This window comes from Pleurodeles waltl, chromosome 9 (genome assembly GCF_031143425.1).
Source record: "Pleurodeles waltl isolate 20211129_DDA chromosome 9, aPleWal1.hap1.20221129, whole genome shotgun sequence".
In the NCBI taxonomy this organism is placed as follows: Eukaryota; Metazoa; Chordata; class Amphibia; order Caudata; family Salamandridae; genus Pleurodeles; species Pleurodeles waltl.
This window is the reverse complement of record NC_090448.1, coordinates 613,263,490-613,281,559: the sequence shown is the minus strand read 5'-3', so window position 1 is coordinate 613,281,559 and position 18,070 is coordinate 613,263,490. Positions and strand designations below refer to the sequence as shown.

The following is an 18,070-nucleotide window of genomic DNA, read 5'->3' as shown; positions in this document are numbered from 1 at the left end:
TCCTTTGCATGCTGTCCCTCCAACAAAGCAATCCCTGCAACGGGAACAAGTTGCAGCACAAATAGGAATAGGTTTGCAAGGAAAGCCTTCCCATGCATACTTGCAAAAAGGTCAATGTCGCCTGCAGTAAAAAGGCAAAACTACATAAATCATCCACTGACACCACAGAATAGCTCTCCTGTGGGAGCTTTCCCAAGGTGAACAGTTCTACAAAGCACAAAATGACTTAAATCGGTTAACCTAAAGCTCCTAGAGACCTTACAAACGTGTGGGCATGTAATCTTATTAAGCTGATGAAAATAAGACATTTTGGGCAGTGATAATCTTGGAATGTTTAACACATCAAGCTAAAGTATAAAGCAAAAACGAGCAAGGAATATTAAATATTTCAGGACAAAATATACTCCATCACCAGCCCTGCTGAAAATTCCACAAAAGCGCCACAGTTAAACAAAAAAAAAACAACAAAAAAAAAATTACATTGGTTCTTTTACCTAATCAACGTCAAAATACATTAATAAAAAAAAATTAAGCATCGATACTTGACGAAAACAAAGTACTCTTGTAAACCTAGGATGGTATCCTTACCCTGCAAAGTAGGCTATGACTCCAGTGTTGACATCACAAGTAAAACTGCTGTTGCTTGTTGAAGTAATTCCTAAAACAGTTTTCAGTTTTACCTACGAAAAAAAGAAAACGCTATTTAATAAATATAATAATAAAAAACATATGACAGCCACAGTTTATATAGATAAATATAAGCATTCACAGTTAATGGCAAACAATGAGAAGCATGCATTAATAGGAAGGCAGACCATGATAGGTAGCAGATTCAAGATGTAAACTGCCAGGACCCGTTCAGGAGGCCAGGAATACAGGCAGATGTTTATAAACCACAGCCGTGGGGGTTGAGACCGTTTCCCTCTGCTGTCTAGGAGACAGCCCTACTACATCTCTTCAAATTAGATCAAGAGAAGGACTTTCTGCACTTGACACACAGTGGTAGCGTTGACACGCAGGTCTAGGTTTCGTAGGGATGTTAGTGTGGGGGGTTAGTCAGGCACAAGATTCAATACCACCGCCCAGCAGCACAATAAAATCATTGTCCAACTCAGTGCTTCCTTTTGTAGAAAAGACAAGAACGTTATTACACAAAAAAAAAAAAAAATACAGAGGAGTACTACTACATACTCAATTGTGTTCAAATACCTGATTTACGGACATATGCTTTGTGCTTCTCATGGGCCTCTGCTGCTTCAAACTTCATCTAGCTCTAGTGGGTCTAATCCCACACCACCCCCTATCCCTCCCCAGAGCAGCGTCTGGGCCTCACTTACATCTGGATGGAGCTCTCGCTTCCTCCTCCTATATCCAGGTTTAGCAGACAGGCCCTTTGGCACAAGTCCAATTAGTCACTCACCAAATTAATATTAGCACCACTGGGTCACTCTCAGCCTCATCAGTAGCTCACCAGTATTGTATTTGAGGAGTGGAGCAGCGTTCGACCTTCCCCCTGGCAGTAGGCTATCACCAGCTGCCAATGGGATCCATCGGTGGTGTACAGCAGAACAGGAAAGATGTGCGGGACACGTTAAGCCCTTCTGTGGCAAAAGGATCTCACTGAAGGCAGACAGGGGCCTTCAGGGCACACCCAACACTCTGTCTTCTTCAGGCAGCTCTGCAGCCAGCCATAAAGTGCATTGCTTGCAGGGACCCAGCAGAAAAGGAGGCTTCTAACAAGGACCCACTTCTGGACAGTGACAGTAGATCTCAGCTTGCTTTTGTGATTCTTTTTGAGCACATTTGCCACTTTCCCACAGATGACTGCTTCTTTGGTGTGCCAGCACCAGGCACTATCTTCGCCATACCTGGATGTCCCCTCACCTTTGGGGATTTGGTTGCTAATGCGACACCAACCTAGAGTACTGTGTACAGTACTCTTCTCCTCTGTAGAAGAGCCAACTACAATGAAGGCTCTCGGGCTGCTATATTTATATTGCTTTTGCAGATAGAGGATGTGTGTTCCTGGTCTGTTCCTTGGCACAGGTTTGGAGCTGTTACCCTTTCGTGTGTCCTGGCCACACCACCTTACAGGCCTGGCCTCTGTCTGCAAGAATGCTCTGACCTACAGGACAGTTGGAGTACCCACCACAAAAGTACAAAGATATGAGGGCAGGCTGCACCTAGCTGTTTACAACCCCTCTTCACACAAATCAGGAAGAGAAATAAGAATCTATGGGCCAGATGTAGGAAACAATTTGCGACTCGCAAACGGCAAAAATTGCCGTTTGCGACTCGCAAATCGGAGTTTCCTATGCAGAAATGCAAGGAAAAAAGGCTACACTTGAAAAAAAAAAAAACTGCTTTATTTAGAAGCAGTCACGGACATGGAGGTCTGCTGACTACAGCAGGCCTCCATATCTGCGAGTGCCCATAGTCGCTATGGGGCCGCAATTGGCGACCCACCTCATTAATATTAATGAGGTGGGTCTTTGCGACCCCATAGCGAGTCGCAGACGGTGTCTGAGACACCGTTCTGCATTGCAAATTGCGAGTTGCAATTTGAGAGTCGCTCGGACTCGCAAATTGCAACTCGCAATTTGCAATATTGCTACATCTGGCCCTATGTTCCTTCTAAGGACTCCTTTCTTTACCAACAGATACTGCAGGCCTTTCCCTCCACTCCATCGATCCACCAAATGACAACTGTAATCAGTCATTTACAGCCCACTGTATCAGAAGGCCCATGGTCCTGCTAAGAAAAGCCAGTATCCTCTTTCGTCACGATAGTGTCTGGTCCCCATCCTCCTATCTAAGAGATGCCAGCAATACACATTCGCTGTCTGGAGTAAAACAACCAATCATCGTCTAATCTGGTCCAGGCAGTGGGATTCTAAAATGGAACCTGCAGGTCTACAATTCTCCTGCATGGCAGATTACTGCTTCTCGCACACATACACACACAAAATGCAAGTGATGTCAAGCACAGAATTCTGAGTTCATCGTAAGCAGCAGACCAGGAAACCCATGCATGCCCGACCCAAGGACGGGCCATAGGCAAGTAGACATGCTTTAATAACTCACAGGAAAAAAAGCCTTTCACTATAATTCTCTTACACAGTACACTGCCACCACCTCACTCAAAGCATGATACACTGTCACAGGGACGATAGTCCACCATCATCATGAGGGTGTGCTTGGTGCACCCATGCCAATCCAGGTCTAAGTCCCAAAACTAGCATTGTCAAAAACTGGGACGTGGTCAATGCACGCACAGAGGATTGTGTGACATGACCAACATTTAAAAAAAAAAAATACACAGGATCACAAGCATGCAGTTTGGACATGCGGGGGAGGAGAAACATCTGTACATCATGTAAGGGACATTCCTGTCCTGACTCAAACCATAGCTGATAGGCAATGATAATGAGAGAGTAACCAGCGACATTAAAAAGAGGGAACTAAGCAATGAGCTCAGAGGGAATGACCTATGAACATGAAGTGAAATAAGCTGGTGTGACACACAGATTTGAGACTCATTAATCACATGCTAGGTGCTGCAAAACAGCTGGAAGAAACTTACTTCTCCACCAATCGCCCAATGGTTTAAGTGCTTTTGGCATGTCATGGCGATGGAATTTATGTCTCATAATGTGGCAGACCATGATGCTAAATTCATATGCATCTGGCAGTCACTGACCTATTCTAGACTGGCAAAGTAATCAATCTGTTTCACACCGCCTCGGCTAAAAGCCCTCAAACTCTTTAAGCGACCCCACAAGATGATAACGCAGACACTGTGGCGCTGGCCTACCGTCCTTCTCGCACCCCTCTCGTCTCCCTTCCTCCCCTTCCCACTGCCTCAGAGTGTACCACCTCTAAAGCCACACGGCATTTCCCCAGTTTGGTAGTTACATGAGCCACATCTCTAACCCACACTGATACTAATGTTTGATTCTACTGTTTTAATCTCTTTTTTTTGGACACCTGACATGTCTCTTCATTAGCAAAGCCCCCTTGTCGGGCACCCTGCACTTACATCGCTCCTGGTACACCTATGCTCTCTGCTCCCTTTAGTTGATTACGGTCATAATATAGCAACGTATGTAAAGGCGGTGCACACTTTCTATTGATGCACATATCATGCACTGTAGTGTGTATTGTTTTGTGAAAGTATTTAATAAACAGATTTCAAGCAAAATAAAAAAAAAACTGTTACAGTGGGCCCTCTTTGAGAGCATGTTATTTGGATATTAAAAACCCACATCTTGCTTAGCTACATGCTGCAGGAATGCAAGCAACAAACACAACAACTCAGGAGCCACTTTAAACCAGATGAAGTCGAGGCCTAACTGAGGCCTAATTAGCATAAACCAGGAAAACAACATTAACATGAGGTAGCAAAATCGGCTTAACTACAGTAATTGCATGTCAGTATACATATGTGAATTCAAGTGTAGACTAATTGGTCTGCACATTATTATTACAGCAGTCTGAATAAAAAAACGCATCATCAACTTCTCACCTCTGATGATTTTGTCATCACTAAAACCCACAAACTATTTAAAATACAGTATACATAACTATCTATTGTGACAATTCTTCCAACAACTTAAGCGATTTATAGACTCAGTCACTGGCATTTTATTCCAACTCAATCTACCACCTTTTCTCCTCAATCGCTATCTGCTTCTTGCTTCACTCACAATTTACACCCAATTTATTAATGATTCATTTAGAGAATTTGAACAAAAGAAATGTAGCGATTGAACAAATTAGCACCATAATTGCAGGTGTTGGTATGACCCACAGTATGCCATCTCCCAAGTTATCAAATCAGTCACCAACCTTTCTAAAGCTCTTTTTAACCTCACCTAACCAAGAACCCACTGATTGATACAATCAGTACTATTCAAAAGCTACTACTTCACAAGAAACAGTTATATTAGTTACATATACTTTAATAAGCTCAATGTCATCCAAGATAAAGGTGCAGTACTCTCACCTGGATGTCTAGAGCAAAGCGGTTCTGCATAATCATGGTGCGCATAGAAATTAACTCATTATTTATCAGAGTTGATGCACCAGTGGTGTTAGAAGCAAGGCAATTGGTAAACAAAGATAATGTAATTTTCAAATAGCCACTCCTGTAAAAGAAATCCTAGCTCCTAAAACATCTAGCATAATGTGTCAAAATCCTCGTTTTATCCTCTTCAAGCCAACAGAATTACTCTTCGCATTCACAAAGCAAGCCCAGAGGAATCTATGGAGCAGGTGAAAATAGAAAGCCTTTCCACACACAATAAATTCCTCCAAGTATTGGCTCCTTACCAATCGGATATTCACACCTGACAATATAACTCCTTTCACACTCACTCTTTCCAACAAACTATTGACCTAGCTCCTGTAGTTTCAAAACACACCATACATAATCCATTTTTTTCTCCCATGCCCCACTGTCAATCTTTAATCTAGATTTCTCTTCAACCATAATCTGCTCATAATATTGTGCTCATCATTCCAGTTTCTCACATTTTTAACTTTCCTTTCATTATAGTTTTAGCAAATTCACACTCCTCTCTACTTGAACAACTAACGCAATCCATATCAGTTGATTTAGTATTACAGTTAGTTTGTGCAAACAGTTGTAGAAATTTGGAGTAGTTAGTAAGATTCCTAGAACCTTAAAAAACTGGAAGCCGTTCCAGGAAACCATTGAAGCCCGACAAAATTGGCAACAAACTCTTGTTTGTTAAATACACAAAAACATTACAAACTAAACGGTATGACGTCAGATCATAGACTAAGGTCCTTCACATGAAGAAGGGGGAGAAAAGTACACACAAAACAATTTCCTATACATATGATCCGGACATTCATGTCTAATAAACTAGCTTAGATATTTTCCCCATAAGTACTCATTAATCTGTCCCCATGTGCTAATGTAATGTGTCCACTGACTATATATAGTGTGGCTAGCTCAATTTGCAAAGAGGAGTTGTATCCAACCAGGGAAATTAGATGCAATATTAGGCAAATTAACACTATTAGTACCACAATCAGTGAAACTATACTAAACATTTTGAAGTATTTGCCTATGCTATTTTCTAAGGAGAAAAAACAAAAACCAGGAAATCAAAAATAAGGCTTCCAAACTCTGTATTATTTTTCTATTTTTTCTCTTATTCAGTTCATGAACATTCAGACAAAGTTCAAATCTTAATTTCAAAACTCAGTAGGATTTGTCTGAAGTTTAAAGGTGGTCTTTCTTTTTCATCTTCAAAGATGAATTGGCAACTGCGTCAGATTGTAGATTTCCACAATTTATGATTCTTCTTTGGACACAGATGCTACATAAGCCCACTCGATTGATGCATACTTTCTATATGGGATTATTTTTCTTGTGCTCTTCTTAGCAGCAGGTGATTTACTGTCAGGGTTCTCAGAATCTATTTCATTTGATTCTGGTTCTCCACTGAGCTTTCGTTCTTCCAGAGAAGAGAGCTTTTTACTGGTTCTTTTCAATGCTTCTGGACACTTCTCTCCTTGATGAACTCTTGACGTTTCTGTCTTCACTTGTGACTACTGTGAATCTTCTTCACTCACAGCTGAACTTGTTTGTTAAATCAGCAACTTGACTGACTGAATCCCTTTCTGTTGGGGGTTCTCGAGACTCAAGTTTTCAGCTTGACTTTTTCACAAACTGGAACAGAGACTATTTCGTTTTGCTCATTACTTAGCAATTCTTCACTCTGATTTTCAAACTGAAACCAACTACTGATACCTTCACCAGGATCTTCACTCTAATTTTCTTCAGCTTCACCTTCACTAGTCTAAGGATTCCCTTGTTGCCCCACCTCTGGATCAACAAAGCGAACGCAAGCTTTATTCTGGGAATTAGTGGGAGATGTCACCAGTTCTTCATCTGCCATCTTCACTCCTCTCATGTGAGCTGCATGGATCCACTGTAGGAATCCAGCACACCTAACAGCAGAGCTAGTAGCAAGCACAACTTCATGTGACCCTTCCCATCTAGGTTCTAAACAGCTTTTGCGGATGTGCTTCTGGATTAGGATCCAGTCACCTGGTTGAGGTCTGTGGCACTGACTTCCTTTTGTCAGCGCTGTTGCTAAATTAACTTGATATGAGAGAGATTTCACCACCACAGCCAGACCCTGGCAGTAATCCGACACAATATCATCAGTTATTGATACAACTTTTGCTGAAGGAATATATGCAACTCTCATAGCTCTGTCCATCAAGGTCTCATAGAGAAAGAGACCAGTTCTATTATCTGGGGTAATTCTAATACTCATGAGAACAAGAGGAAGGGCATCATGCCACTTTAGATTTGTGGAGGCACACACCTTGGCAAGTTTAGATTTGATGGTGCAACTCATTTTCTCAACAACTCCTGATGGTTGTGGTTGGTAAGTACAATGGAACTTTTGCTCAGTTTGGAGAGCAGTGCACAACAATTTTAGGCCCTCATTTTTAAAATGAGTTAAACTGTCTGTCTCGATAGAAGTGGACAAGCCAAACTGTGGTATTAACTCCTTCAACATGAATTTGCCCACAGTCATGCTGCACTTCTCCAGGTTGTATAGGCCTCAACCCACTCAGAAAACAAGCTATTGTGATAACCTATCTTAACCCATTGTACAAAGGCATATCTATTAAGTCCACTTGAAACCTAATAAATAGGCCTTTTGATGTGCCTATTGGTTCCTGTCAACTAATGTTTGTTTTCCCTGATTATTTCTTTGGCAAGTAATTAATTTCTGGCACAAATCTACACTATGCTTGTGTATTTTGTATTGTGCTAGTACTTTCTGAAAGTCCTGATCATGTCATACCTTTCCACATAACTATGTCCATGCAGATAGATTGCCATAGAGTGTAGCATAGTTTGGCAAAACATACTGACGAACTGAGGTTAGCCCAACTATCATTATAGTTTCTCTTACAACCAGTAAATTCCCATCTTTTCGTTTCAGCTTCAGGCACTTCCTCCTGAAGCTCTCTATAGTCTGTACAACTCAATGTTCTCTGTACTTGATTCAATGACAAAAAATACATTTACATCATCATCATCATCATCAGCCTTTCCGTACTCATATTGTTCTGATTCTTGTATTTGTGCTATTCATTTGATCTTACAGTTGCACTTTCCAGGGAACAGTAATAAGCTATCTGGTCTGCATAATTGTTGCTCATTGTGACTAGATCATCACCAGATGCATGGGCTACACACGTCACTACAGAAATTTCTCTAGGTTGTTGAATTGCTTACAATAATTTTAAAATGTGTTAATCATTCAAAATGGGAGTACCAGAGGATGTCATGTAGCCCCATTTGTGACCATATCTTCCCAAAATCATGTACCACGTTGATGGTCTCACTGACAAGAACCAGCCACAAAGTCAGCTTAGGCATTTCATTTCAAGGGAAACAAGTTTGATATCTGTCCTTTGCTTGGTACATAATTCAGTAACATTACATAATCATAGTCGGGGTGTGCATCATAACTATCGTCTGGCAGCCGTGTCGCAGGATTTATGGTACTGTAGGAGGCTGGCCTGGTTTGTAGTGGGTACCTTGGGTACTTACACCTTATACCAGGCCCAGTTATCCCTTATTAGTGAAATGTAGTAGTGTTCTAGCAGCTTAGGCTGATAGAGGTAGCTATAGCAGAGCAGCTTAGGCTGAACTAGGAGACATGCAAAGCTCATGCAATACCACTTATAGTTACACAGTACTTATACACAAGTAAAGACAATACTCAGTGTTACCGACCATAAAGGTAGTTTATTTGGGTGACACAAGGCCAAAAATATCTTAGAGGCAATACTCCTTCTGGAGGTAAGTATTATACACAATATATACACTAGACACCAAAATAAGGCAAGTAATTAGACATATGATAGTGCAAACAATAGGAAATGCTATAGAATGCAATGGGAGAAAATAGGTCTAGGGGCAACACAAACCATTTACTAAGAAAGTGGAATGTGAATCACGAATTGCCCCCTAGACAAGGGTAGTGTGTGCAGAATTGCTGGGAGAGTAAGAATACAGTAAAGGTAAGTAAAATACCCCACCCCAGAGCCCAGGAAAGTAGGATTGAAGTACTGCAAGTTTGCTTAGGACACACTGCAAGTCGTGATTAGATTTATTGCAAGAACCAAGCAAGGCTGCAAACAAATGGTGGATTCCTGGACCTGAACTCCTGCAAAGGAAGGAGACCAAGTCCAGAAGTCAGAGGAAGTTCCAGGAAGGACAGGAGCCCCTGCCAACCCAGAAGAGGGTGCAAAAGAATAGTCTCTGGTTAGACGAAGACTGCAGAGATGCACCCTAGGAAGATGCCAGCGGGTTCCTGCATGATGCAAAGGATGTCCAATGTCGTGAAGTTGGATGCAGGTGAGTTTTGGTGCTGGATTCCTCCAATAAGCCTTGGTTCTGGCAAAGTCACGTTTTGTGTCAAGTAGGCGCTATCTGGACCCAGGAGGGACCTGGAGGCCTCATCTCTGTCTGAGGAGGAAGAGTGGGCTTTCAGCACTTCAGAGAGCCCGCAGAGCACCATATACCACACTCGGGAGTCCCAGGACACGGGGACAAAGGAGGTGCAAAATGTGGTTGGTGCAGCACTACAAAGGAAGGTCCCACACCGCCGGAGAACAACTCAGCGAGTTGAGCATTGTAGGATGGAGTGCTGGGGACCTGGGCCAGGCTGTGCACAAAGTAATTTTGCAAATAGTGCACAGAGGCCGCAGAAGGTGACACGAAGCACAGGGGTACTATTGTTCTGGGGGAAGGCAAGGTCTTACCTCCTACAAGTTGCGAGAGGAGGACCTCAGGACAGTCTGCGTCAATGGGGTCCACTCTCTGTGTTCCAAGGAGCACGCTCGTCGTCAAGAGGGGAGCCCAAGAGAACCAGTCATTGACTTTGAAGGTGCCTGCTGACTCCGTCACCCGCAGGAGATTTCTTCTGTCCTTCTGGTGCAGGGTGAAGACAGGGTGTCCTCACAGCGTGCACACTGTGGAAACTGTTGCAGTTGTTGGCTGGAGCTGAAGTTACAGAGGAAAAGTATCCCTTCTAATTTGTTGCTGTTACAGCGGTTCCTGGAGCAGGCTGCGGTTGATCCAAGGTCAGAGGATGAAGTAGTAGTTGCAGAGGATTCCTGCTGGAACCTTGGAAGTAGAATCTGAAGAGAACCCACAGGAGAGACCCTAAATAGTTCTAAGAGGGGGATTGGTTGCCTTATCAATTATGAAACTATCAGGAGGGGTCTCTCACTTCACCTGCTGGCACTGGCCACTCTGAGCCCTCCAGAGTTCCCCCGCACTTTGTAAAGCAAGATGGCTGAAGTCTGGGACACACTGGAGGAGCTCTGGGCACCACCCCTAGGTGGTGATGGACAGGGGATTGGTCACTCCCCTTTCCTTTGTCCAGTTGTGTGCCATAGCAGAGACAAGGGGTCCCAGTGTAGACTGGCTTACGCAAGGAGGGCACCATCTGTGCCCTTCAAAGCATTTCCGGAGGCTGGGGGAGGCTACCCCCTCCACAGCCTGTAACACCTATTTCCAAAGGGGGGAGGGTGTAACACCCTGCTCCCAAAGGAAATGCTTTGATCTGCCTTACTGGGACTGAGCTGCTCAGACCCTAGAAGGGCAGAACCCTGTCTGTGAGGTGGCAGCAGCTGTAGCTGCAGTGCAAGCCCATGGTGGAGCCTCCAGGATGCAAAGAATTGGCTGCCCAATACCAGATTTGGAATGGGGGGGGGACAATTCCATGATCTTAGACACCTTACATGGCCATAATCGGGGTTACCATTGTGAAGCTACATATAGGTATTGACCTATATGTAGTGCACGCGTGTAATGGCGTCCCCGCACTCACTAAGTCCCGGGAATTGGCCCTGGACTGTGTGGGGGCACCTTTGCTAGTGCACGAGTGCCCTCACACTTAGTACCTTTGCACCTAGCCTTCAGTAAATTAAGGTTAAACATATAGGTGACTTATAAGTTACTTAAGTGCAGTGAAAATTGCTGTGAAATAATGTGTGCACTCTTTACTCTTTCACGCAGGCTGCAGTGGCAGCCCTCTGAAAGACGATGTCTGAGCTCCTTATGGGTGGCAAAATAAATGCTGCAGCCCATAAAGATCTCCTGGAACCCCCAATGCCCTGGGTACCTAGGTACCATATACTAGGGACTTATAAGGGGGGGGGGGGGGAGGGGGGTCCAGTGTGCCAATGGAAATTGGTAAATTATGTCACTAGCCTATAGTGACACATTTAAAAGCAGAGAGAGCATAAGCACTGAGGTTCTTGTTAGCAGAGTATCAGTGACACAGTTAAGCACTACTGACAGCACACACATTAGGCCACAAACTAGGAGCACTGGGGTCCTGGCTAGCAGGATCCCAGTGACACAGCAAAAACACACTGACATACACTCACAAACAGGCCAAAACAGGTACTGCACCTCAGTCGAAATATTTTCAGCTGCCAGTACCTTCTGCTCATAGGGACAGTGCACACCTGCTTCTTTCACAACAAAAATGAAAGACTTTTCTCTCATAATCAGATATTCCAAGGGAGGGTGGGTACACTACAAAGATTTTCTCCGAGTTCCTGGCAGGCCTTCATGTATTCGCCATCAAATGGCAGTAGGTTCTTGCTATCACTTTAGTAAGCCTCCCTAAAAGCTTTGCAATTAGGGAAACATTTAGAATCCAATAGACAGCAGCAAACTGTTCATAACAGCATCCCCCCTTTCCTCTTGATAGTTGGAAAATTCAACTTCATGACTACAGAAACATGTCCTCCAGAGACTTTCTTCATCCCTTCTCAATTAGATAACTCAGATAAATTGCTTCTTTTACAGTACTGCATTTTTGGGGGAGATACTTTGTTGCCACTGTCAGCAAGATTGTTGACAAGTGTAGTAGTATCTAATTTACAATCGTCTTTAGTACTTGATGCCACTAGTAGGTCATCAATATATTGGACTAGTATATTTTACTAACTAAAGATTGAGGTACTTTCTGAATACCTTTGTGAGATTCAACACCAAACAAGGAGTTTATTTTGTAACCCAAGTGCAAAAAGATATTGGCCAGCCTCATCAACAGAAAATGAATGTTTGTCACAAGTCAATAAATGTATACCATTCTGAATCCGCGAGGAGCTGAAACAATATTACAGCAGCATTTGGTACAACCAGACAGCTTCGGACTGCAATTTGATTAATTTTCATAAGCTCCTGCATTAGCCTCCATTTCCCACGTGTTTTTTTAATGCTCATCAGAGAGTTGCAATGACTACCAAGTAAAAACTCTAAAATGCCCGGTTCTAATTTTTTTCTATCATGGTTTCCAGTCCCTCCTCTGCTTCCCATGAAAGTTTACACTGTTGCATTCTGGGGTAATCTCCATAAAGTTATATCTGTATTCTGACTGGTTTTGTGCATTTTAATTAGTCCTGTCTCTTTCCCTGTGATATCCCATACCTCTTGTTTTCCACTCTGTGTCTTAGATCAAGATGCTAGTCATCTCTGGTAAGGACTGGGAAAAGATGAACTATTGATTGTTGTGATTTTATTTTAAACACAATCTTCATCTTGGGTGTCAACTGCAAAACCAGATGGTGTGCAACAAATCACACAGTTAATCTTATAAAGCAAGTCTCTGCCAAGTAAATTTACAAGACTTGAATTGCATATTATGAATTAGTGACTGTTTTAACTGGGACATCTGTTCTGACCTGATTAGTAGTCTGTTTATTTCGGATTCCTTCAACTTGGATGTCTTTTTCCAATAGGGGTAGGGTTGGAACCTCCATTGAACAAACCGTGTCACAAGTACCATCAGTATAAACTAAAAAAAAAAAAAAAAAAATACAAGATGGTCATTTACCTCACCATATATGTATGGGTCACTTAGGTCTACCTCTAGGAATAAAGCAAGCATGCAATCCTCTTCCCCTTAGTAACAGTCATTACTAATTTGTCGCATCCGGTGAAAACTGGGGAAAATCACTGCTCCGAGTCAATGGAATCTGTTGTAATGCTAGTGCAATCTGCATGTGCGTATGGAACTGCCTCGATTTTGAACATTCTGTCTAGCAGCTTTTTGGGCTGGGATAGCAAACTGCTTCTGCATCCTATATCCATTCTGTTGCATCCGAGGAACAAAATAATGTTGTATTCAATCTGGAATCTATCTACATTTGCGCTTCCAGTGGCCTAATTTCCCACAACTGTGACAAGCAGTGCTCTTCTTCAGCCAACTGACATTCACATTTATTCCAGATTTGTTCACAAACCCTCTACCTCGACCCAGTGTCTGCATTTGCACAATCTCATTCCTTGTTCCCACTCCCTGAATCACTCGCCTCACTTTCCTACCAGAATTTTCAAGCAGCACAATATAAATCAAAATTAATTACCTGATTTCTGTTTCTTTAAATCTGATTTGTCTGTACAATAATCCACTTCCCTTCGGGTTTCTCGGACCTGCATTAAAAAGGTTGCTATAGTACTTCAGCATTTCATCAATACTCAATCTGCCAACTCATTACGTTATGCTGATGAGGAGAGGTAATCTGTGGATGCAAACCCAAAATGAAAGGTGTTATGATTTTCCAAACACCTTCTCTTTTGGGCTCTTCAAATCCACTGTACTTGCTATATATTTGCATAAGCCTCTCATAATAAACATGTTGTGTGGCCCTCATTTTCTTTTCCCAGTAAATTCCTTCCCCAGCACCTTCTTTTTCAAATGCACTATCACTGCTCTTTAATTTTCCATAACCAAATCAGCTGGAGCACTATTAGGAGGAACACTTGCTGGTTCTTGCATCAGCCAAGTGACCGCTGGTTTAAATTCAAACTACAAATCACTTCAAACAACAATTTCAGATGTCTCCAAATCAGTCTAAACACCTTCAGATGTATAAGAAAGTTCACAGATTGTTGAGAATTTTGGTCAGGTTCCTCTCTCAGTTTTAGAAAGTGTGTTGCAAAAGCACTGAGATCACCCATGGACCAAGAAACATGCATATAATTCTCTCCATGTATTTTCGGAAAAGGAAATGGTGACTGACTTAATTGACCACTCATGATCACTCTCACAGTCTTTCCTATGTCAATGGTCTTTTTAAAACTAGCTGTCTTCCACTTCTCCCTTTAATACCTCAAATCCCTCCAATCTTTTGTGTGCTCCACAATGCAATGTAACTAGACACATGTCCGCTATTTCTGCTTCACTCATTTCCATTTTGCAATTTTTGTGCAAGCAGTTTGTTTTGTTTGTGTCAACTCCAATTTCCTCAGCTAAACCTTCAAGATTATCTTGCATCTCATCTACATAACTTGCTGCTTGTCTGATTGAGTAACTCAAATCATTTGAAATATAGGCACAATTCTGCCTAAGTCAATTGTTCCCTGTAAAATTTCCTCTAAATGTAGTTTTCAAATGGAAAATGTTAATTCCTCTCTTGTAGGGTGGTGTAGTAGCTGCTGCTTCTACCACAAAAACTGCTGTTTCTGTTTCCACAGCAGCTGTAATCCCACTAGGACCAGGTAAAGTTGGCAGCGTACCCTCAGGCAGGGCAGTTGCAGTAGCACTTGCACCTGGGTACTGCATGGGTCACTGTTCCCCGTTACTTGAACATGGTTAATTACTCGCACCAATATAAAACACCAGTGGTCTTTGTGCCTGTGAATCCTTTAAGAAATCAAATATCCTTATCTGAATCAATGCCCCTATTTAGGCTTTGCCTGTCCTTTTCAGAAGCACAACATTTCCTTTTATCTGACTCATTGACTATTGCATGGAAAACTCTGACCCATTCTATCATATCCTCTTCTCCATGCCCTTTCCACGAATGCCCCACTTTGATACCATCCACTAACTCACTACATGTTTAAACTGACTATACTCTTTCTGGCGTTCACTATGACCATTCAATCCCACTGATTTAATGCTTTGAATTGTGTAGGTCTAGTTTGCGGTTTCCCCTCCCACATTGTGTCTTGGGAAATCAAGCTTTCTAGTATTAATGTTACCTTCTAACGGAAACTGCATGTCCCTGACGTAGGAGGCTGGCCTGGTTTGTAGTGGGTACTTACACTTTATACCAGGTCCAATTACCCCTTAATGAGTGAATTGTAGGCAGTGTCTAGCAGCTTAGGCTGTCTAGGGGTAGCTGTAGCAGAGCAGCTTAGGCTGAACTAGGAGACATGCAAAGCTCTTGCAATACCACTATAGTCACACATTACTTATACACAATAAAAGCCAATACTCAGTGTTACCAAAAATAAAGGTACTTTATTTTAGTGTGTTGGAAAATGGGTTATTGGTAAGGGCAGGTAGGTACCTACACTTAGCAATAGACCACTAACCTCCACTTAGGTCCAGTTAGGTCTCAGTAAATTAAACCCAGCTCAACCCTTGGTAGCTTGGCAACGAGCGTCAAGGCTTAACTTAGGAGACAGCGTGTAAAGCATTCAAATATCACAAAACAGTCATTAAATAAAACACAGGAAACAGTTTAAAAATCCAATACCAATTTATAAACATAGATTATATTTGTATTTTTAAAATGAATAAAATCAGATAAGGGGAACCGGAGATATGAATTTTTAAAGAATTATTGGGGTTTTTTAGCGCCTAGAAACAAAAAGCGCCAATCGGGTCATCTAGTTGCACCTCGACCGGGGCAACGTCAAAGTTGAAGGCCAACCGCGATGGAGCCCTGCTCGGCTACAGGCCGCAGGAGGCCTCGGTTAAAAGTTTACCTTCACACTTAGTCTCTTTTTCGAAGATTTTCTTCAGTGGGACGAACCGGCCAGTCCAATCCGACCTCCTGGACCACTTCCCCGGATACGTGTCGCGGGAATCCTCGGTGGAGATTTTTACCTTCGGACTTAGTCGTTTTGTCGAGGTGAAAATCCTTCGACCGGGGTAAACCTGGATCTTGATACGACGTCCATGGAGCCCTCCTCGTATACGCTGGCTGGGAGGTCCCGGTCAACTTTTTACCTTCGGACTTAGTCTCTTTTTCGGAGATTTTCTTTACCGGGGCGAACCAGCAAATCAGGCCGGGTCGCGGTTCAGGTAAGCCGGCTAGAGTTGCCGCAGCGGGTCGGTCCCTCTATGGAGCTTTATTTCAAAAGTTCTCCAAACTTCTGGGGCTTCTCCCAAATGTCCTTTTAAGGTTCTTTTGAGGTCCACAGCTCACCCCAAGGGTCCAGAAGTTCTGAGATGATCCTTGGGGGTGCGGACTACAACTCCCAGAATGTACCTGGCACAAACTCCTTTTTGGCCATTGGACAGTGGTCAGCTGGTCGCTTTCTTCAGGAGTTAGTGAAGGGGACTCTGGTTAGCAATTTTTCACCTGTAGCAAACAGGGAGTCCCTCCTTGAACAAGTTGAGGCCAGGCAAAGTCCTTCTTGTGGTGAAGCCCAGGTGTGAAGCTGGTGCAGTCCTTCTGAGTGTAGGATCCAGGTGCAGGCCAGGGGTCTAGCAGGGCAGTCCTTCTTCTATAGTTCTTCCTTGTTGGATGTGGTAAGGACCGGAGGTGTGGGTGCAGGTCTGCCAGTTTTATCCTTGTTCCTGGGTGAAAAGCAGGGGGGTCCTGGTTCTCCAATCAGGTGCAGGGTCCTTCCCCCTGTGATGACCACTTCCTGGGAAGTGTGGCAAAAATCAATCCCAGGAGTCAACATTCTCCAAAAATCCATCATGGCTGAAAGTGATTTTTGGAGGTCACATCTGGCTGAGCCCACCCACTGGTGTGGCTGAAAATCATAAACGCACCCCTCTCCTGCCCTCTCTGAATCTAATCAAGGGGGCACCTAGTTGTCTGGGGTTGCAGAATGTGGGGGTGTTGATGGTTGCTCCAAATGTCCTTCGCTGCCTTTGAGGACCAGTTTGGCAGCCCTCCCCCTTCCTGCCTCACCATCTGCTGAGGGGAGATTCCCTCCCACAGGCACATTCCTTTGTGTGAAGCCAGGCCACTTCACACCTCATAAATGCAGCCTGGCCAGGCAGCTAGAGGCTGGCCAATCAGAGCACAGAAGCAAAACCAATGCAGGGCTGAAATTGGCAACTTTTCAGGTAAAGTTTAAAACTCTTTACCTGAACAAGTTATATTAAATCCAACAACTGTAAGTTGTGGGATTTATTACAATTAATTTGATACCAAACACTTGGTATCCATCATTTGAGGGGACTTTAAAAATTAAAATAAAGTCTCCCCATTCTAGCCTATGAAGGCCATTTACTACAATGAGGGAAAAACGAATTTGGCTGTTTTTTTACCTCACCAGGGCTTAAAAAAAGAACAAGTTACTTACCTTCGGAAACGCTTTTTCTGGTGGATACTCTAGCTATTTGTGGATTCCTCACCTTGTGAATTCGTCCTTGCGCCAGCATCCGACGGAAAGTCTTCTTCCTAGCTGTCCACATCGACGAGGACGTCATAATGGCACGGCTCCACGTGACTCCATCTGACGTCACCGTGCCAATAAGAGGTCAGTTTCACCTCATTTTTTTCATGACTTTGAGGCGAACAGGTGAGAACCAACCCATAAAAAACCGTAAAGAAAAATACATATACACAAGAACATTTCCCATTAACGCATATATTCACATGAAATATCAGATTAGAATATTAAATTACACCCATAAATACTTAAATATATATATACATATATACACACACACATAAACAAATATAAACCATTTAGAAGATAACCGTGAAATCAGGCAGGCAACGGGGAGGCAGGAGGGACTGTGAGGAATCCACAGGTAGCTAGTGTATCCACCAGAAAAAGCGTTACTGAAGGTAAGTAACTTGTTCTTCTGATGGATACAACTACCTGTGGATTCCTCACCTTATGAATAGAGTCCCAAAGCTGTACCGCACTCGGTGGTGGGTGCCCGCCTGATTACACCAAGAAATCTTGTAATACCGAGCGAGCAAAATGACCGTCCCTCCTCACCTCAGAATCCAAACAATGTTTTGCGAAGGTATGGAGGGACGCCCAAGTTGCCGCTTTACA

The 18,070-nt window shown here is 43.1% G+C and overlaps 1 protein-coding gene across 1 annotated transcript in view; it reads right to left on the bottom strand.

Moving 5' to 3' along the window:
- WDR62 (WD repeat domain 62) overlaps window positions 1-18,070 on the bottom strand; it is a gene marked incomplete at its 5' end in the record, with an annotated part of 926,258 nt that overhangs the window by 845,276 nt on the left and 62,912 nt on the right. Inside the window, one exon of the mRNA XM_069207611.1 lies at window positions 589-680. Within this exon, the coding sequence (XP_069063712.1) occupies window positions 589-680 (92 nt within the window). The remainder of the gene's footprint in view (window positions 1-588; window positions 681-18,070) is intronic.